We start from the raw sequence: 21,206 nt of genomic DNA, 5'->3' as shown, positions 1-21,206 counted from the left end.
TCTTTTCCTTTTTTTTCCCCTAAAACAGACCTTAGTCATTTGCTTCTATCTCAGGAACCTTTAGCCTGCCAGTCCTCCCAGGCCTAGGACCTGGGGAAAGCTGCCTTTCCTTTCAAAACAGGTAAAGAGAAGGTACGAGATATACTGCTGGTGCCAACACACAACTGTACACATCACAGAGCCCACAGAGACCACACATTGCATGCTCTAGAATGGCCTTAATTCTATTTGTCTTTTACCTTCTGATGTGGACTTAGACCTCAAACATCGAAGCTGCCTCTCTCTGGGGCTCCCTCACGGCAGCCACAATCATCTGCAGAGCCTTAGACTCATAAAGCCAATTAATGCAGTTTTAAGGCTGTGAAGAGAATTTTGGTTGTGGGATGCCTCCAAACGTTAATTCATAGGCTTTTAAAGATGGAAGCCATGGCAGACATTAATAGAAATGGACAATGCACCAACCTCCTTGACTGTGTGTGTGTGTGTGTGACAGGGGGAGGGGGACGGGTGTGTTCCATGTGCCCCAGAAATGGCTATTGGGCAAATACTGGCCGATCAAGAATTTAGCGAGCCTTTGCCAGCTTATTCTATCCCTTCGAGACACCAGTGCTGTGGCACAGGTGACTGAGAAACTGTGAGTAAACTGCAGAAAGAATATGAAAGCAGAGACACATTTGGAACCTCTTGATCTAAACAGTTGCTTGAGAAAGTTGAGGGGCTCAAGAAAGGATGAGGTTTTTCGAGGAGCTCAGGAATGTGCTGAGATGTTTTTGACTTTTTCAAAGTAAAAACTGAGGTGTTCCCGAGAACCTTCAGTATCAAAAATAACTTTCATGAATTCAAGATGCACCACAGTGACGACCGAAGCCAAAGTATTCTGAGACCCTGGGGACAGACCGAATTTCTTTCTGTCCCTTCCTGACCTATACTCACCAGAATTGAAACCAATAGCCCCAGCCAGTCAATGGACCTAGTCTGTGTGAGAGTACCGGCGGCCACAATTCTGCACCGCACCTCCTGTTCCCAGCTGCATTGTGAGGTCTTGACAGGAAAGTCCCAACCAGCCCTCCCCCTGAGTCCCCTATGATCACCTACTTTGAAGTTCGTTCCCCAGCAGTGAACCTCTTCCTGGTAAAGTAGTGGTTTTTCCAAGTTTTCTTACACACTCCGAAGGCCCTGGCTGTAGGCCTGCTCACATCGCAAGAATGCCAGGACCTAGTCTCGGCCCATCCCCCATGGCCTCCCATCCAGTTTCACCCAGACTTTGCCACGAGCCCCAAAGGCCAACAGCAGTGCTGAGCAGGTGCCCCGTGGGATGGACTAGGCCAGGGGCAGAGGCCCCAGATGCCTTCCCAAGAGCCCGCCAAGCGCTAAAGCAGGCGAGGGTCATCTCGGGGTTGGGCGCAGCAGTGAACTTGCCCCCAGATGTTGTTCCGCAGTCTGGGGACCCCTCCGCTCTGGCATCAGCGTGGGCTGAGCAGTCCTGAGACGGCCCTGGGCAGCCACAGGCGCCCACTCAAATTTGCAAACGAGACTCGTACACCGTGGCACCCATGGGCAACAAGATCGGCGGCCCCACGAGCCCCCAAACCCCTTCTTCGAGCGGAAGCCACCCAGTGAAGGTAAAAACTGAAAAAAAAAAAAAAAACCAGGAGTGCTTGGTACCGGGGCTCTCCAGTGGGCGCCCCAGAACTCGGGGTTTCTGTATTCACTAAGTGACCTCCAGGCCCCCTGGGAGAGCAGCAGAGTACGTGTTGCGGATGGCAAGAGGAGGGAACCCTTCGGCCCCAAGGCGCCGCTGTGGAAAGCCATATACTCGGAGCTTCCGACTTGCAGCGGGTCGCTCGTGGAGCTGTCCTGAGGAGCCGCAAGAGGGAGCGGCCCTCACCTCCCGCCCGAGGGTCCTCACGAGGAGTGCTGGGGGCTTGGCCATTGTCTTGCTGTCAATGCCGATGGCTCCTTCGACTCGGAGCTCACACGCGGGCTGAAAGCGAAGAGCGCGCAAGCGTGCGGTCCTCTGGCCGCCACCGTGAGAGAGGACAGACCCCCAGCCCTGCTTGTCTTAGGGGAAAAGACTAAGTCGGCCCCCCAAGAAAGCGGGAGGGCCGGAAGCCTGCATCCTGGCTGAGGCCGAGGCAAGCACCCCGCGGAGAACCGAGGGGCGCAGAGCGCCTGGCTGAAGTTCGGGGCGGCGGGGAGCGAGGCGCAGGGCCCAAGCGGCCGGGCGGCTCACGCCTCTCTGGGCGGGAGACCACGCGGGCCGCCTCCTGCCTGCTTCGGGGCTGAGCTCCGAGGACATGGAGATCCGCCGGCTCCCCCAGAGCGGCAGAGGACAGCCGGGCCCGGCTGGGCGGCAACCGCCGCGGGCCAGGAGCGGCGCACACACCCCCACTCCCTGCCTCCCTCCCTTCCTCTCGCCGGCCATGTGTTTGACTGTGCGCTCGGAGGCACCGGGATCCCTGGCGTCCTCTCCGCGTCCACGAGCAGGGACCGCTCGCGGAGATGCGCGGTGTGTGTCCCTGTGAAAGTCCTTCCACCCTCTCCACTGTTCCCCTCTCCGTGACTTCGCTCCCACCCTCACCCCCACCCCCAAAACCATTCTGCAAATCTCTCTCCCCAGTCCACACGGCCAGCGTACTTGGAACCTAAAAGATGCGTCTGCATTTGTCCCAGGGCAATAAAGTTTTGCCTTGCCCGCGATCAGTGAGCGCCCCGGGTTCCACCCCAGAGCCCCTCGGTCCGCGCGTCAGCGGCGCGGTGGGCAAAGGGCAGGGGGCGGAGCCGGAGCAGCGCGCCGGGGAGGGGGCAGGCTCGGCGCCCCGGGCGGCGGGGGGCTGGCGGCCGCGGGCGCGCGCAGACACCCTCGCCTCGAGTGCCAGGTGGGGCGCTCGGGGCCACTCACCTGCCTGGAACTCTACTTGGCGGTTGCTGTCTCTCTCCTCCTGCAGCAGCATGGAGTAGAGGATCCCGAAGGAGTTCTGGATGCCGAAGATGGAGCCGTTGCACCAGGTGGCAGCGAAGACCACCATCCAGCCGAAACCGCCCTCGGGGGGCTGGAAGCCGCGCGAGGTGCCGCGGGTCTGCACGGTGGGCGCGGGCTCGGGCTCGGGCTCGCGCGCCGCCCCGGGCTCTAGCTCCAGCTCCGGCAGCGGCGCAGGGTCGGGCAGGGGCTGCGGCTCCGGCTGGGGCTCGGGCTGGGGCACGGGCACCGGCTCCGGCTCCGGCTCCGGCTCCGGGCTGCCCACCCGGTCCTGCCGCTCCGCGTCTGGCTCCCGCCAGGGCCCCTTGGCTTCGTCGCTTGCCGGGCTTTGCAGCGCCATCGCGGCGGGGGGATTGTGGCGGCTCGAGCCGCGGGAGCCGCTGTGTGGCTGGTACTTGCTTCGGAGGCTGTTGCTGCTGCTGCTGCTGCCGCCGCCGCCGCCGCCGCTGCCGCCGCCTCCTCCCGGCTCTGCGCCCCAGCTGGCCAGCCTGTCCCGCGACAGACGGTCCCTCGAGCCCTCTCCTCCTCCTCCCCTTTTCAACCCCCCTCCCGCCCTCCCATGTCATCTCTCTCCTCCCCCTCCCCCTCCTCCTCTCCCCCCACCCCCGCCTCTTCCTCCCTCCGCACTGCTCCCCGGCCCTTCCTGCCCCTCCTCGTGCTCGCCGACCTCCTCCAGCTGCCCCTGCCGCCCTCGGCTCCCGCCCACACTGCCCGGCGCTGTCCTGCTCGTCCGCACGCCCAGTACGGCGACAGGAGAAACGGAAAAAGCGACAGCATAAAGTCTCCTGTTCCGCTGCCCGGTCCGCCCCGCGGGCTCCGAACGGCCGCCGAGCGACTCGATCCCCACGGAAGACCCGGCCTGTCCTTCCCTCCCGCCCCCTCCTTCCTCACAAGCAGCCTGGAACTGGGGTGGCTCCGTGGACCTCGGGACGACAGCTGACCCGTGAGGCACCCCACCCTGCCCTTGGGAGTCCCTGTGTCCCCCCTGGAGCTTGAGGAGGGCGACCCGAAGGGCACAGCCCAGACTTTACACACACAGTGGGAACGGCCTTCTCGATCCCGGGGGCTCGGACCCCCACAGTCCCGCGCTCTCCCTCCGCGCTCTCCCCCTCCGCCTCCGCCCTTCCCGGCAAATCCCTGGCGGCTCGCGGAGGGGAGGAGGCGGCCCCGCGCGGAGGCCCGCCCCTCCGGGCAGTCAATCAGGGCTTTGTTTGCGCCAACCTGGAGCCCAAAGGAGCCGTAGAGGGCCGGGTCTGAGCCGGGGGCCGGGCCGGGGAGGAGAGGAGGTGCAGCGGCACCGGAGGAGGCCGGGCACGGGCAGGGCGGCAGCCGGAGGTCCGCTCAGACTCCGCCCGACTCTCCGTCCCGCATCGGATGGCAGGTCGAACCGCCAGCCTGGGCCAGGGCCGCCCGGCCCCCGACACCCCGGCCGGACTGGTCCCTCGGGCCTCCGCCGCCGCTGTTTGAGCGCTTGGGATTCGGCGGAGCCGCTAGTGGGGTGATGTCCTCCGACACCCACCGCCCCCTTCCGCCCACCTCGGGTATAGAGACCTGTGAGTCCCGCTGAACGTCCCAGACTAAGGCCCCAGCCCGGCAAGAGTAAGGGACACTTTGATTCCCAGAGAGCGCTCGGGGCCGGGCCGGGGACGGGGGACGAAGCCGGAGCGCTCTGCCGCGTTCAGCCCCAGACCCGAGGCAGCCCCCCCACCTGAGGTCCCCCGTCTAATATAGTGATCAGAAGGTCGCCGCGGGGTTACCCAGCTACCGGCGCGCCGCGGGGCGCTGAGCTCTTTCTGCCCGGCATCTAATTAACCTCCTGCTCTGTGAAAAGACTGCGTGCCCGCTGCAAATGCAGCTCAGGGCTGCGCCGGCTGCCCATGAACACCGGGTCTCTAAGCATCTGAGGGCGGGCCGAGCTGGGCGGGAGGCTAAAGGTGTGCCGAGAGGCCTGTAGCATCAGGAGAGGAACCCGCCACATTCACAAATCGCGGGGGCGGTCCGCAAAGCAGGAATTGCTCAAGCGCATAGAGCACGTCCCATATTGCCCTGAGGTTAGTATTATTATCACCCGCTTTTTCCAAGCAGGAAATCTGAGGCTCACCGAAGTCGATGCATTTATTAGCCTGCGGTCCTGGGACAAGTCAAGAACAAACTGAAATTCAAGGCCGGTCCCCATACACCGAAGCCTCAGGCTCCCAGGGAGGGTGACAGGGAGGGGAAGACAGGATCCGGCTTAGCTTGCACAGTAGGTTTCCGGAGGAGTTGGTGGCCTGCATGGGCCTCGAATGTTAAGAAGCATTTTAACAGGCTGCTAGTGGCGGCGGACGTCCTTATCTAACAGGAAAAAGCACAGACCAAATTTTATATAGCCTCTCCCAAGAAACTCTTGTATTTTAAAGAAAATCCACAATGCTTCAGCCATGGGGAGAGACAAATCATGGACACTATGGGCACTGGGACTTAAGGCGTACTTTTTAGTTAGAGTTCTCACCGCGCACGTGACCGACTTTTCCCAGGGGAGTGCTAGCCCTGGTTCCCATTCGCAGGGAACCTGATTAAGACCCAGAACTAAGAATAGATCCTGGAATCTCACAGCCCATCCCAGACCCCTACTGTCTAAATCCTCTGTTCCTCATTGTTTAAATGTGACACTCACTGAGAATCTCCTGGGAAAGTAGCGCTATGCTAGACCTTTGCATACATCGTCTCATGTAATGTTCGTAACAGCCCTTTAAGGCAGCAGTCCCCAACCTTTTTGGTACCAAGGACCGGGGCTCCTATAAAAATCTAATGCCTGATCTGAGTGGGAGCTGAGGCGGTGATGCTGCTGCTGGGGAGCAGCTGCAGATACAGATGAGGCTGACCCGCCCTCGCCTCCTGTGTGGCTCGGTTCCTAACAGGCCAGGGACTGTGCTGGTCTGCAGCCAGGAGTTAGGGCCCCCTGCTTTAAGGTTGGAACAATTTGTCTCTGTCTTATCAAGCCAGTTGTTTAAATCTACAAAGTCATTAAGAGGTAGAACAGGGATCTTTGCTCATTTGTGTGAGTTTCGAAGTCTATGCCCCACCCAGGAGACAGGATTCCGCCATTTTAGCACGCAGTAACTACCCTTTTGCCCCTGTTTAGAAAGCTCTTTATAATGCCTAGAGCGGCCGCACGAGGAAACCTGGATTCTAATCTTGGTTCTACCATTACACACCTGTGTTATCCTAAATTCTTTTCCGTCTCCGAGCTTCAGGTTTTTTTTATCTGTAAAATGAAGTCAATACCTACTTCAAAGAGTTATTAAATGTCCTGCTGAGAAGCATAGGCTTTATTTGGGTTATACAAGAGAGCCACTGAAGACTTTTGAGTAAGAGAGTAACATCAGAAGATACTGTGTCTTGGAAAGATAAGAGATAAGGAAACCAAGCAATGAACCAAGTAAAAAAAAAGTGGCTGCTCTAAAATAAGGCACCGACTGTCGGGATGAAGACAAAGGGATGGCTCTGTGAAACACTCCTTCATACCATTCAGTCATTCATTCCACAAACAGTTACTGAGCAACCGCTGTGTGACAGTCACCGTATTAGGCACTAGGAACATAAAATGGTCCTTGTCTTCATGGATTTTATATTCTAGTGAAAATATTAATAATTACAACTACTATTTATTACATTTGATTCCACTAGATGGGGGTGAAGACATTTTGAGATTGAGGTGGTAGAGTCAGGGCTAAAGTCTCAAGATAAAGTTTTCTCTGCAAATTTCTCAATCCGACTTGGTCAGCAAACATTATCGATGTTAATAAATCTTTAGAGAGCGCCTACTGTGATAGACTTACTCAGCTTGGCTCATATTCATAACAAGTGAGTCCTTTAAATTATTTTACTTGTCTGACTGTGCACCGTGGGAAATCCAGTGGAAGTCTCTGGCTTATCTGCAAGCGAAAGAATGTGTTTTTTTTTCCCATCCCTAACAGAAAGAAGCCCACAGTGGAATCATTCCACTCACTGATGCCCTTGATCGCTCACACTAGTCAGTGAAGCAGAGCAGTTGTTCCTTAATGTGGTCGCACATTAGAATCATACAGAAAGAAAATAGAGACTTTTGTAAAAGTACTGACTCCTGGGTCCCAATCCACACTTGCTGAATCAGAAGATCTGGCAGTGTGAGCCAGGAATACATAGGTTTTCTTTTTCATGTTTGCATTTAGTTTCAGGTATACGGTACAATGGTTAGAAATTTATAGAATGTATGAAGTGATCCCCCAGATATATACAGCGGAATATTACTCAGCCATAAAAAAGAAATACATACTTTTAACAAGGCTTCTGATAATATTGATGTACTACCAGGTTTTGAAAGCACTAAACCAAAACGATCATGACCGAAATTTTGGGTCTCAAAGACTAGTACAATTTCTCTAAAATTTCTCCCAAAACTTTGGGGACCAACATAAAGATGTCAGATTTTAATGTTTCTATGTAACGGCATGCATCATTACATACCATTAATGAAATGACATTTTAACACCGAAATATAGAAAATGTAGAAAGGGCATTGACTTTTACTTAGAAAAGTCTTTCTGAAGAAAGGCTACTTGACAATTTTTTCCACATGTCAGCTGACTGTTGAAAATGTCACAGACTGTCATGGGACTGCAGATTAGAGCTTGGAACTCACTGGACCAGATGACCTCTGCTAGCCCTTTTATCCCTGATGGTCTCTATTTTAGGCCAAAGGTACTTCCTTCCTTTGAGCCTCTCTTTTTCTCCAACATAATTTTCTGGCTAGAATGGAACCCAACAAGTCATTTGCATCATCCCCCTGTGCTTAAATCATCCTAACTATTTGAGAATGGATGACACGTTGAGAGTTTTCTCAAGAAGGTGAGCACGAATATTTCCCTCCATTCATTTTTATTTATTCATTTCTATGAGGCTAACTTAAGAGTTCTGTTGACACCACATCTCCTTGGACCCAAGAGCCAAGCGGGATTGATTGTGAAAAGGAGCCAGGATGCTCTAGTAGTGGAAAAAGAAGTTCAAAGGCAGATAACACTGTGGTTTTACTGTCCATAATCAGGAAAGAATACTGATGGGAACTCATATTACTAGGAAATAAATTTGAATGCTGATGTCTTTGTGATGGCCAAAGTCAAGGCATGAAAGGGAAAAGATATTGGATGTAGCCTGATTCCAGCTTGAGCCAGCAGGCTATTCATAATAATGGGTGCATTAAAAAAATCAATTGGCCATATTCATGAAGCCTGCTTCCTGAATGCCAAGGAAGAAATTATGCTCAATATTTGGCTTATTATTAGAGCAGGCATAGAGGGGAAAAGATGACAGAGATATTTACTGAGAGCGTACTGTATGCTAAACATTGCGCTAGACCCTGGCTGAAAAGTATTTTGTCCTGAGGAGCAGAACCCTTGTAGGGCTGGAACACAGGTGTCTTAGAAGTGTGTTTACAGTGCAGCATAAAGATGGGCCTTGATCTTGATAAATCTCATTTTCCTCCCGTAGACTGTGACCTCCTTGAGCATAAGGTTAGCATTATTTACATTTGTATCCTTAGCACTTAACACAATGTCTAATACAAAGAAGGTGTTCTAAATACATACATACATACGTACATACATACATGCATACATACATGCATACATACATGCTTTTAGCTCCTTGATTTAAGAAAGCCCATAAACAATAGAAATAATGTTCATCTTTCAGGTTTGTTGTGAGGATTAGCAATAAAATATAGAAAGCACCTATCATAGCATCTGGCATGTAGTAAGTGCTCAATAAATGCTAATAGCAAGATGGCTTAAAGATTGCTTACATTGGAAAAAGAAGAAAATTACCTAGTATGTTCTTTGACTTTGGTTCAGTTCCAAAATCTAGAACGTAGAATGTCAAAGCTGGAAGGGACCTTCCACAAAGTCCAACCTCCTCATTTTACAGATGGGAAAACTTAAACCTAAAAAGAGAAAAGGACATACTTAAGGTGATATCTAAATCACCTAAGTTTTTTCATCTAATGACCTCAGATCCTTATGGAAGGCGATATGGCATACATACTTATAAGGTCAGGGCATCATTTTATAATTGACACAGAGAAAGATTCAATCATTTGCCAAAGGACCTCTGATTCACACCATGGTGGTCTGACTCCAGGGTCTATGATTTTAATCATTATATATATATATATGTATCAGAGCATGTATGAAATTACAGTAAAATTGCCATTTTAACATGTCTCTCCACAAGAACCCAAGTAACTTGAAGGCAGAAACAGTGTTTGGGTTCCACTGTGGATGGCTTCCAATTAACTAGTGTCTCATTGAACATTTCAGCTTAGTCTCATCTGTTCTTTGGGGTGTAAGGTTCTGTGCCCATGCTTGGATCAGGGTGGAAAAGGAGAATAATCGGTGAGAAACTTCAGGGGAAAGTGAAATGTCAGAGACAAGATCAGATCTGAGAGTTCCTCAGCATATTGAGGGCTTCTTTCGGTAAAGGCTTTGGGGTGTTACATTTGGTAGGTGTTTTGTTTTGTTCGATTTAGGAAGTGCTCTTCCCTGATAATATCATTTGGCTGCTGCTTGCCATTTGGCTTTCAAAGAATTCAGTCTAGCTAAAAAGATAAATCACACACATACGAAAAGATAAGTCCCCTAGCACCACATCAGAGATAAAGACACTAACTCCTGAAGAGATCAAAGGAGGACAAGGTGAAGGACACTTGGGGGCGGGCCGATGTTGGGTTCAGGGTAGCAGAAAGAAGGCTATAATTAAACTTTGTGTGTCTCCATCTTCAGACATTACCTAGTCCACCTTTCTGGAGGTGACTTTTTGTACTCCAAGACAGCCACAGACATAGGGTCTTTAGGACCCCAAGGCCTTGTACAGGAAGTTTCTAGAGAGTAATAGACAGAACAATTAAACAGTGGTGGGATTTAGGGCCAGAATCATGTGTCAGCAGCTGAGTTAGAGAGTAACTGGTATGCTCCAGGCTCAGGGGTCAAGTTTCACTACCTCTGATTATGTCATTCAACTGGTGAAAAATCTGAGACGATTCCTCACTACCCAAAACTCTCCATTTGGTTCCTAGGACACTTCCTGCAGAGAGACTTAAGCCCAAGCAGCACAGAGCGCTTTCCTGCCTTACCGCTCGCAAATAACCTTTGTCTTTTTCTCAAATCGTACCCTTGACCAAATTGAAAGAATTTGACCATAAACACCTATATACCCAATACTGGATTCCGCCATTAACATTTTACTGTATTTGCTTTTAATCACATATCTGTCCATTGATCCAACTCCCCCATTGACCTATCAATCCATCTTTTTTTTTAATGCATTGCAAAGTAAATTAAAGACACCAGTACATATCTTTCTCCCAATATTTCTGCATGTATATTATTAATAGAGTTCATTTTTAAATTAATTTTTATTTTTCAATTATAGCTGATATTTGATATTATTTTATATTAGTTTCAGGTGTACAGTGTAGTGATTAGACATTTATATAACTTATGAAGTGATTCCCCGATAAGCCTAGTATCCCATAAGTTTAGTGCCCACCTGGCACCATACATAGTGATTATAATATTATTGACTATATTCCTTATTATTGACTAAATTTCCTATTCTGTACATTATATCCCCATGACTATTTCATAACTACCAATTTGCACTTCTTAATCACTTCCCATTTTTCAGCCAGCCCCCCCACCCCACCCCCGATCTGGTAATTAACAGTTTGTTCTCCATGTCTGTGAGTCTTCTGTTTCCGTTTATTTAATAATTTTTAAAATTGTTCAATTACAGTTGACATACAATATATTAGTTTCAGGTGTACAACATAGCAATTAGACATTTATATAATTTATAGAGTGATCACCCCAATAAATCTAGTACCTGCCTGACACCATACAAAGTTATTACATGTTTATTTTTTCTTTTATTTCCCTTGCCCAAGGATAATCATCAAAAAAATATATTACTAAGAGTGATATCAAAGAGTTTACTGCCTATGCTTTCTTCTAGGAGTTTTATGATTTGCGGTCTTACATTTAAGTTTTTAATCTATTTTGAGTTTATTTTCTTGTATATGGTGTAAGAAGGTGGTCTAGTTTTTTTTTTGCGTGTATCTTTCCAATATTCCTAACAACATTTATTGTAAACATTGTCTTTCCTCATTGCCTATTCTTGACTTTTTGTCACAGACTAAGTGACCATGTAGCCATGAGTTTATTTCTGGGCTCTCGATTCTGTTCCATTGATCTGCGTGTCTGTTTCTATGCCAGTACCATGCTGTCTTGATTACTGTAGCCTTGTAGTATACTTTGATATCAGGTAGCGTGATACCTCCAACTTTTTTCTTCTTTCTCAAGATTGCTGTGGCCGTTTGGGGTCTTTCGTGGGTCTACATAAATTTTAGGATTATTTGTCCTAGTTCTGTGAAAAATTCTGTTGATATTTTAATAGTTATTGCATTGAAGCTACAAATCGCTTTGAGTAGTATGGACATTTTAATGATGTTTAATTTTTCCTACCCCTGAGCACGGTATGTGCTTTCATTTATTTGCGTTTTCTTCAATTTCTTTCTTCAGTGTCTTATAATTTTCTAAATACAGGGCTTTTACCTCCTTGGTTACATTTATTCCTAGGTATTTTATTCTTTTCGATGCAATTGTAAATTGTTTTCTTAATATCTCTTCCTGAGAGTTTGTGAATATTTTGTATCCTGCAACTTTACTGAATTCATTGATCAGTTCTGACAGTTTTTTTGGTGGAATCATTTAGATTCTCCATATATAGTAGCATATCATCTCCACATTAAGAGTGCAGAGTGGAATGGGGCTGGCTATTGGCTGCCAAAAGTGCCTAGTACAGTGCGAGTTGGGTGAGCTGGGGCTTCAGAGTCCCTGGGGCAGAGTGAGCAGAGCTCTTGGGACCAATGGGAATTGTGATCTGGCCTTACAGCAGCGGGCTCAGCGAGGGCAAGATGGCGCCTGCCTGGCCCCCGGCTATGTGAGAGAAGGGCTCCCACACTGGCAGCTGCCCCCCACCCCTCGGCCTCTCCCTGTATGTGTCTAGGGCCTCCCGAGTCATCAGCCCTCCACCATAGCCAAAGGTGAATGCCCACCGGTGAGTCTGTGTGCAGGCCCTTTAAGAGGACACCCGGGTTCCAGCCACCCTCCATCTCACCTGGAGGGACTGCCGATTTTCACGGCCAGATATCATGGGGGCTGCTCTTCCGGGCACTGGTGCCTCAGGCTGCGGAGCCTGATGTGGGGCCAGGACCCCTCACTTTTCAGGGGCCTTCTGCAGCTGGGATAGCCCTACTGATTCTCACCACATGGTTGTGGGACCAGCTCAATACATGTCTTCTTCCCTCCTACCAGTCTCGAGGTGCCCTCTTCTGTATGTACTTGGCTATAGGACTTCTGTTCAGCCAAAGTTCAGGTGGTTCTGATTAATGACTGTTCTGTAGTTTAGTAGTAATTTTGATGTGGTCATAAGAGGAGGAAATCTGAGAGTTTACCTACTCTGCCGTCTTGACTGGAACTCTCTAGAGTTACTTTTTTTGCAGCTTTTTTCTTCTTAGGTAAAATTTGCATATGGTGAAATAAATAAATTATTTTTTAAATACGTAAATCTTAAGGGAACATTTACTGAGTTTTGAAAAATGTACATACCTGTATAACTCAAACCCATATCAAGATATAGAATATTACCATCACCCTAGAAACCTCCCTAAAGCCCCTTCCCAGTTAAACCCACCCACACCTCATCTTTGACAGAAGCACTATGAGTTAGTTGTGTCTTTTCTAGAGATTCATATAAATGGAATAATACTGTATGTAGTCTTTTGAGTATGCCATCTTTCACAGCGCAGTGCTTTTCAAATTCAGCTGTGTTGTACTGGGTAGTATTCCATTGTATTGGTGTTGTATTCATCCATTGATGGGCATCTGTGTTGTTTCTAGCTTGAATATGAATAAAGATATTTGTAAACAGATCTTTTCATGGACATATTTTTATTTCTTTTGGTAGATACCTGGAAGTAGAACCGTTAGGTCATACAGTAAGGTGTATGTTTAACTATGTAAGAAATTGCCATAATTGCGTCCAAAAAAAGTTGTTCCTTTTTATATTCCAGCAGTATATGAGTCCCAGTAACTCCACATCCTTACCACTCGTTCATATTTGCATTTTCTTAAAGTTTTTATTTTAGTCATTCTAGTGGGTGGGTAATGGTTTTCACTTGCAGTTCCATTATAACTAATGATGTCAAATATTTTTTACATGTCCTTATTGGTCATTCATACATCTTTTGTGACGTGTCTGTTTAAATATTTTGTTCATTTTTAAATTGGCCTGTCCATTTTTTTATTATTATTGAGTTGTATAAGTTATTTATGTATCCTGGATACCAGTCCTTTGTCAGATGTGTTTTTTGAAAAATTTTCTTCTAGTTTACATCTTGCCTGATTTTCTTGACAATGTCTTTTGTGCATAATGTAAGGTAAGGGTTAAGGCTTACTTTTCACATGGATATCCAATTATTCCTGTATCATTTGTTGAAAAGATTTCCATTTCCTGCATTAGATTGCTTTGCTTTCTTATCTTTTCTTTTGTTATCTCTCTTATTTAGGAAAGTAGGTGCATAAAGCTCATATCATTACCAGCATCCCAGAAATCCCCTTTGTGCCGAGTTACACTTACAATCTCTCCTTCTGCTGCAATGGTAACCACTATCCTGATGTCTAACGAATGGTGCTATAAACATGTCTTCTGTTGCGCATATGTATGCATTCCTGTTAGATATATACTTAGAAAATAGAACTACTAGGTCATAAGGCCTGGGTATCTTCACATTTTGGTAGATGCTGCCAAACAGTTTTCTGAAGTGATTATTTCAATATGAACTTGCACTAGTAGTTGCTCTACATTTAGTATTGTTTATCTTTTTCATTTTTTTTATTCTGGTGCAAATAACATTGTGGTTTTATTTCCCCGATTAGAAGGTTGAGTACCTTTTCATAGTATTCTCATAGTATTCTCATTGCACTTTGCACTCGATTATAATATTTCACTTTTATTGGGAATTTATTTTCACCTATTACTGGGTTAAACCATTTTTTGGAGCAACTCCAGCTTCGTGTCATGGGACCTATCTCTTTGTAAATTATCTCCCTTACTAGGCCGGGAGCTCTTCAAAGGCAGAAACTCCACCTTATTTAATTCTATACACCCTCCTCCATTCACTATTCCCACATTTACAGAGCGATGAGCACATAGTGGACATTCAATCCACATTTGTTAATTAAATGCTTGTTATTGAATACATGGCGTATTTTACTTCGGATATTCACAGGGCATCAACAAATGGTTGATATTGTTAAATCGATGTCAAGACAGATTTCGTACAGGAAGGATTAAAGCAAGTTACCGAAAGTTCTTCCATAACCCTGAGGCTCAGAACTAGACCTTGGATTCATTTTCCAAGGCTGTAAGGACAGGGACTGTTTATTGTAGGCCCCTTCCATGTTTCTAGAATGTCAGCTCTACGGGAATAGGGATTTTTCTCTCCAGTATCTAGAAGAGTGCCCAACTCATAGTAGATGGTTAATAATTGATTTTCAAGTGAATGATAAGAAAATCAACAAAGTAGCCTGAGCCTCCACCCTCTGTCCCATCCTGCCTTGATGTTTAAAATGCTGCTTCCTTCAAGTTATGTTCTTTCAAAATACCGGTCACCAGATAAAAGTGACTCACTCAACCTTTTACATGTACATGTGATTGGCTCTTCACAAAACAATTTCATATCTAGTATTCCCTTTTATCTGTACAGAAGTTTTCTGAGGTGGGCAAGTCAGATTATCATGCAAAGGGGAAATTGAAGCTCAGAAAGATGAAATTATTTTGTTTCTAGGTACTCAAGCAGTATGTGAAAAAGCCAAGACTTGAACCTAAGTTTTCTTATCTCCATCCAGAAATTTTCCGTCCTCAAATGAATTTATCAGATTGGTGAAGGTGGAGGTACTGGGGGGCCCTAGGGATGTGAATGGAGCAAGAAGGAATCAGGGAGAAAACTACAGATAAGGAGAAGGATCCTGAAGGGAGAGACAGTTGAAGATGAGTCTGGTGCTGTGTCTGGTCTGCCTATGTCCATAATCATTGCCTTGGGAGCCCCAGTTTTAGCTTTATACCTATACCAGTATAGCTACCTCAGGGTGCACACTTCCCTGGCTAGAAGGGATCCAATCCAGGGTACTTGTGAAAGAAACAATATTTTAGGCCCTCTTCTCATGAGAAGATTTGATTTTAGGAATTAGGATATTTCGGGGGGAATTGAGGGGGGTGCAGAGATGTTGGTAAGAGTTAGCCCTCAGGGCCCTGTGAGCCAATCAGCAACAAAATCCTTATGTCTAGATTTCTAGGGAAGCGCCACATGTGTGACGGAGATGGGCATATGTCCCCAGGTTCTCATCTACCTAGGGAAAGCCAAATAGATCTACCAGAATCAGATGATACTAATCGGTTACAGACCTATTTGAAACACTTCCTTTTTGCAGTTCCCAGCTTGGACTGGGGAGGAGGTTGGGAGGAGCCACAGCCCGGAGCTCAGTACTCTTGGAGTTGAGTTTCTGGCCACATTCAATTTGTTCACTCCAATTTTGAGGATGGGTTCTCTGTTTGCATGTAAGATGAAGGAGCAGGGGGAAGGAAGGAACATTGGTGGAAAATATCAGTGGTAAAAATAAAAGCAGAGAGCTCCATGGTCATAGCCTTTGTCTGGCATGAGGGTGCCAACCCCAGACTTTCGAGGGCAGTTAACATGTATCAGTCCCCATGGTGGAGAGAAGAGAAAAATCAAGCCTTTGGAGTAAGGATGTCGAACTTGTGTAGGAGAGGGCTTGTGCCCACTCTCCTCCCCTTCTCATTCACATCGGGCCTCCCTCTGCTTTTGCAGTACCCTGTGCTCCACATTTCAGCACTTTAACCAGCTGTTTACTGAGCTATTTCACTCACTGGAATGTGAGCTCCTTTATTTCCTTAAGCACATGATAGGTGCTCTATAATTTCATGTTGCATGTATGAGCCAATGAGACCAGGCCTTTGAAGATGATGCCTTGCAAGTATTTGGCTCAGAGAGACATAGGAAATCATTATACCTCATACTTGCCTTGGCCCTCCTGAGCACGGCATTGGTCTAGACCCAATTCAGTAAATAGTTGTTTTTATTTCTCCTGCCATTTTTCCTTTTTTTCTTCCTTCCTATAGCAGAGTCTGGATAGTAGAGGGGCTTCCTAATACCTTTGGAATCTGGTAAAGTGAAAGAAAAAAAGACTAGGAGTTGGTAGACTTGGGTTTGAGTCCAGCTCTGTCACTGTCACTGAGTCACCTTTCGTGAGTCCCTTACCCTTTTTGGCTCTTTAGTGTCTTTACCTGACAAAAAAAAATAAACTAGGATAGGTATTTTTTCAAATGTGCTCTTTGGAGCCACAAGATATCATTTCCCAAAGTGAAATCCAAGGACATAAGACAATTTTAGCTGTTACAAGAAATAAATGTTAAATTTCAATAGCTGTGGATGTATTTTAATATGAATTAGAAGATAGATACATACACACACGCGCGCGCACACACACACGCACGCATGCGTGCCTGGTACATTAAATATGGTATTACATAAGATGAGGCTGAATTTATTTAAGAGAAAAAGTGAGTCAATTTAAAGAAACATTTAAAAATAGTGACACATTGGCCGGTAGATAAGATTAAAATGATATAGGTGTTCTGGATATGACTGAAGTTGTACAGCACTGCCCTAGAATTCTGAGACATCTTTTCAGACCAGAGTTGAGCCCAGGACCTCCCATTGTCAACAATCACCACTATCTTTTAACCCCCCAAAAATTGCACCTTTAATTTGAAGAAAGAAAAGGAAAAGAGAGAGAGAGAGAAGAGAACGAGAACCCAAAGCCTGGCCCAGGTAATACCAAGGGCCCTCCAGGGCTGATTTTCTAAGACTCTCAATCTTAACTACCAGACTTGGATATTCTCCTGGCCCAAGAGGTAACTTGATGACTATGTCTAAGTCAAGCGATTTGAGAAGTTGCCTACTTTCTTGCAGTGTACTTCATGCTCCAGGGCAAAGTTACAGGAAGAAATTTGGAAGCTGCCATCCAATCTTAGTCTGGGGGGGAGGGTGTCGTAATAGTCTATAAAGTATAGCTGCCCCCTGGTGGCTGTAGGCATCAATGCATATGATAATTACTTTTGGACCAGATTGGCGTCTATTGAAGGCAGCTAGTTCCAGAGCACAGTGGTTCTCAGCAAGCCTCAGAGACTGTGCATTTGGGGGAGCTGGAGTGGGGATGAGAAGGCTTTATAGCCCTGGCCTTTGCACCAGACTAGTCTATATACTTTCTTCAGTACAAAATAAAAATGATAGGAAAAGGCTCTATAAATCCTGGGCCTACCCAAAAATTCAGACCAGTTTGCTTGACTCCCAAATCCCTCTCAAGAAGGGTCGATTAGTGGTTGATCAGGCTCATCCTCTCATCTTAACATGTAGTCTCAGAAGTAGCTTCCCAGTCAAAGAACCAGTTGCTACTTTGCAGCACCAAGAGGGGCCTGGGAAGGACTCAACACCTCACCCCATGATTTTCATCAGTTCTCACACACATGATATTGACAGTTGGTGTTTTCTCAAGTTTATGCAATGTTCTTTGCAAATACAGATTGAAGAAAAGCTCCCTAGACCTCTCCTTTAACCAGTCCCTCTGCCACCCTTAAAAACTACCTACTCAGAAGTTCCAGAGGCACTTCAGCCCTCAGGGTGCATGGAGTACTCATAACTACATATTTTGGCAAACACAGTATTTTTAAAATTAGGGCTATCGGTCACTGAAAATGATAGAGTAAGAAACTCCAGATATACAACCCTCCCAAAAAGCAACTAATGAGCTAGACAAACCATCAGAATCAGCTTTAGAAAAACTCTGGAATCTAGTCAAAAACTTATGACAAGGGGACTTACAACACAAAGATTTGGTGAAGAAAGAATATATTGCTTTATGGGAAGAGACTGCCATGGTGTTTTAAATCATTCCCTTACCATCCCCCACACCCCAGATCAACCACTGTGAGGACAGTAGTTGGCACAAATGGTGCAAGTTGCTAGGACCAGCGGGAGCAATATGGACTTTACTCTTAAAGAAGTGTGTTAAGGGTCTAAACCTGCCTGGAGACTCCTTCAAAAACTGGCACAAAGGTTTCCCTTCATTTCACTTGCTCAGCATGTTCACAGGGTCAGTAGGCTTTCAGGAAAGCTACTTCCAAAAGCATTTAAAGACATAGGTATTGGTATAGCCTGGGGCATGGGAAAACACTTGAGACTAGCAGTCGAGAGCCCTAGAAGCCTGGAAAAAAAGAGGCTGGGAAGAAGATATGTGTGGAATGAGTGCTTTTAAAAGCTTCTGTGTTTACTGGGGGATCAAGAAACCCACGTGCATAAACAGGGCAGGACATATGCTTGAAAAGGCCTGAGAAGACCCTAAGCTTTCACCTCTAGCTGATATTAAGGTTTGACACATGTAGAAAGTGAAAGTTAAGGCAGAGCTGTAAGTGACCTAGCTAAGCATTGAAAGAGTTCTCTAACACAGAACCAATCAGCAGAAATTGGGATAGCATTTTTTTTCCTTTCTTGTTTTCTTCTTTTTAGCATTTTTTGCTCCAGGCATTTAAGGTAACTCTGTCAAAGCACCAGCTGATCAATAATGCAACGGAACACAGACTTCAGCGGCCACTCACAACAAAAAATACAGACTTCATAAAGCTAGTTTAGAAAAGTCACTACACATGCAAACAACAGCCCACAATAAGCAGCAGAAAAAACCCTGCGGAGGAGGGATAATCTGGTTTCCAGGGTTGTCACATTATAATAGTCAAAATGTCCAGTTTTTAATAAAACATTATGAGGCATGCAAAGAAACCAGAAAATATGGTCCATTCACAGGAATAAAGAGAAATTAATAGAAATTGTCCATAAAGAAACTCAGGAATTGGACTTACTAGACAAAGACTTTAAATCTACGGTCTTAATATGCTCAAACAGATAAAGGAAAACATGAACAAAGAATTAAAAGAAACCAGGAGAATGATGTCTAAATGAATAGAGAATATCAATAGAGAGAGAAATTATAAAAAGGTATCAAGTAGAAATTCCAGGGCTGAAAAGTACAATCATTGGGATGAAAAAAATCACTACAGGAGTTCAACAGCATATTTACATAAATAGATGAAAGAATCAGTGAACTTGATATGTCAATTGAGATTATCTGTTCTGGAGAGTAGAAAGAGAAAGGAATGAAGAAAATAAAGAATCTAAGAGACCTGTGGGATGACATCAAGAGTAATAATATGCATGTAATGGGAATCCCAGACAGAGAGGAGAAAGGAGACAGGATATTTGAAAAAATAATGACCATAAACTTCCCAAATTTGAGGAAAAACAAATCGATCTTTAAGAAGCTCAACTTAAAGAGATCCACACTGCGATCAGCAAGAGAGAAGTGACTGAACGTGCATGAGGGATCCTCAATAATATTAACGGCCAATTTCTCACGAGAAACTCTGTAGGCCAGAGGCAATGAGATGGCATATTTAAAGTGCTGAAAGAAAAAAAAATCAACTAAGAACTCTATACTCAGCAAAAGTAACCTTCAAAAATGAAGGAAAGAGTTCCACTTTCCAGTACAGCCTGTAAGGAGCTTGGAAATCATCACTCCATCCTAATAAGTAAAAAACCGAACAAATTAAAAATCAACAACTCTTTATAGATCCATCAGAGAATTGAGAATGTGGGACAAACTGATGCCCCCAAAATTGGAGAGAAAGACAGGCAGATACAGAGAATTACATTTACCAGAACAGAAACCAAAAGCAAAGGCCTCCACGGGTACCACTAATGGGGTAGGAAAACCTAAACTGTAATCGATAAATTACTGGAGGCTCAATGTGGACAAGTTTGAAAGTTCAAAACCCTGGGGATCCTAATCATAGTGGTGCCCCAACACTTCTGTGATTTTTGCCTCCAGGATCCCTACAAGGTCCTCACAATGAAGACTGGAGAAAAATGTCCTTGTGCTTCCGTCAGGGGACTATAAAAAGAAGCCATTTTGAAATAGTTCCAATACATTCTGTTCTTTACAACAAGGCTTGCCTTCCAAACTGTTTTACCAGAGTGTAACCTATTGGGGTTTTATCAGAGTCTACGCAACCTGGAGGAAGGGAAATACCCAACTCCAGCACACTCTGACCTTCCTGCCCCACATAAGGGAATAAAAAAGTGAGAATCACTTGGAAGGTTCACAGGCCAGGAGCACAAGCTCACTAAAAGACTGATACCTAATTATAGGTGCACAGACTGTTTCTCCTTTAACCCAGAACATCGTGTGTGGTTTTCAGAAAATTACAAGAACTACTAAAAGGCAAAAACAACAACAACAAACATGCACACAATTTGAAGAGAAGTCAGAGCAAACATGAGAACCAGATTGTAATATGGCAGCGATGTTGGAATTATCAGACCAGGAATTTAAAAGAACTATAATTAATATGCTAAGGGCTCTATGGAAAAAAATAGACAGCATAAAAGAACAGAAAGGTAATGTAAGCAAAGATATAGAAAAATCTAAAAAAGAATCGAAATAAATTCTAGAAATAGAAAACACTATAACAGAAATGAAGAATGCATTTGGGGAAAAATCCATAGAAAAATTAATGGATAAAAAATTGTGATGGATAGATATAGATATAAATACAATGGAATATTATAAATTCAGGTTTCTAAACAGAAGGAAATATCACCATTTGTGACAACATGGATGAACCTGCAGGACATTATGCTAAGTTAAATAAGCCAGTCACAGAAATACATATACTGCATGATTCCACTTATATAAGGAATCTAAAATTGTCACATAGCTCAATGGAACAGAATAGAGAGCCCAGAAATGAACCCATGCCTGTGCCGTCATTTAATCTATGACAAAGGAGGCAAGAATATAGGATAAAGACAGTCTCTTCAACAAATGGTGTTGGGAAAACTGGATAGACACATGGAAAAAATGAAACTCAACCACCTTCTTGTATCATATACAAGAATAAACTCAAAATGGATTGAAGACTTAAATGTAAGACTGAAAACCATAAAACTCCTGTAAGA

At 45.6% G+C, this 21,206-nt stretch overlaps 1 protein-coding gene across 2 annotated transcripts in view; it reads right to left on the bottom strand.

Moving 5' to 3' along the window:
- The window catches only part of SLC16A2 (solute carrier family 16 member 2), a 72,639-nt gene extending 68,509 nt beyond the window's left edge, over positions 1-4,130 (bottom strand). The window contains exons 1-2 of one of the 2 annotated variants that reach the window (XM_036226679.1): positions 3,872-4,130; positions 2,903-3,468 (exon numbers count right to left, since the gene is read on the bottom strand). In XM_036226679.1, coding sequence (XP_036082572.1) covers positions 2,903-3,320 — 418 coding nt within the window. In that variant the 5' untranslated portion in view covers positions 3,321-3,468; positions 3,872-4,130. Of the gene's footprint in view, positions 1-2,902; positions 3,469-3,871 lie in introns of those variants that run through there. The other variant, XM_016130738.2, reaches the window with a different exon arrangement.
- Positions 4,131-21,206: the final 17,076 nt, after the last annotated feature.

This window comes from Rousettus aegyptiacus, unplaced genomic scaffold (genome assembly GCF_014176215.1).
Source record: "Rousettus aegyptiacus isolate mRouAeg1 unplaced genomic scaffold, mRouAeg1.p scaffold_m13_p_9, whole genome shotgun sequence".
NCBI classification, from domain to species: Eukaryota; Metazoa; Chordata; class Mammalia; order Chiroptera; family Pteropodidae; genus Rousettus; species Rousettus aegyptiacus.
Note: the sequence above shows the minus strand (reverse complement) of the source record. Positions and strands in the feature narration are given on the sequence as shown.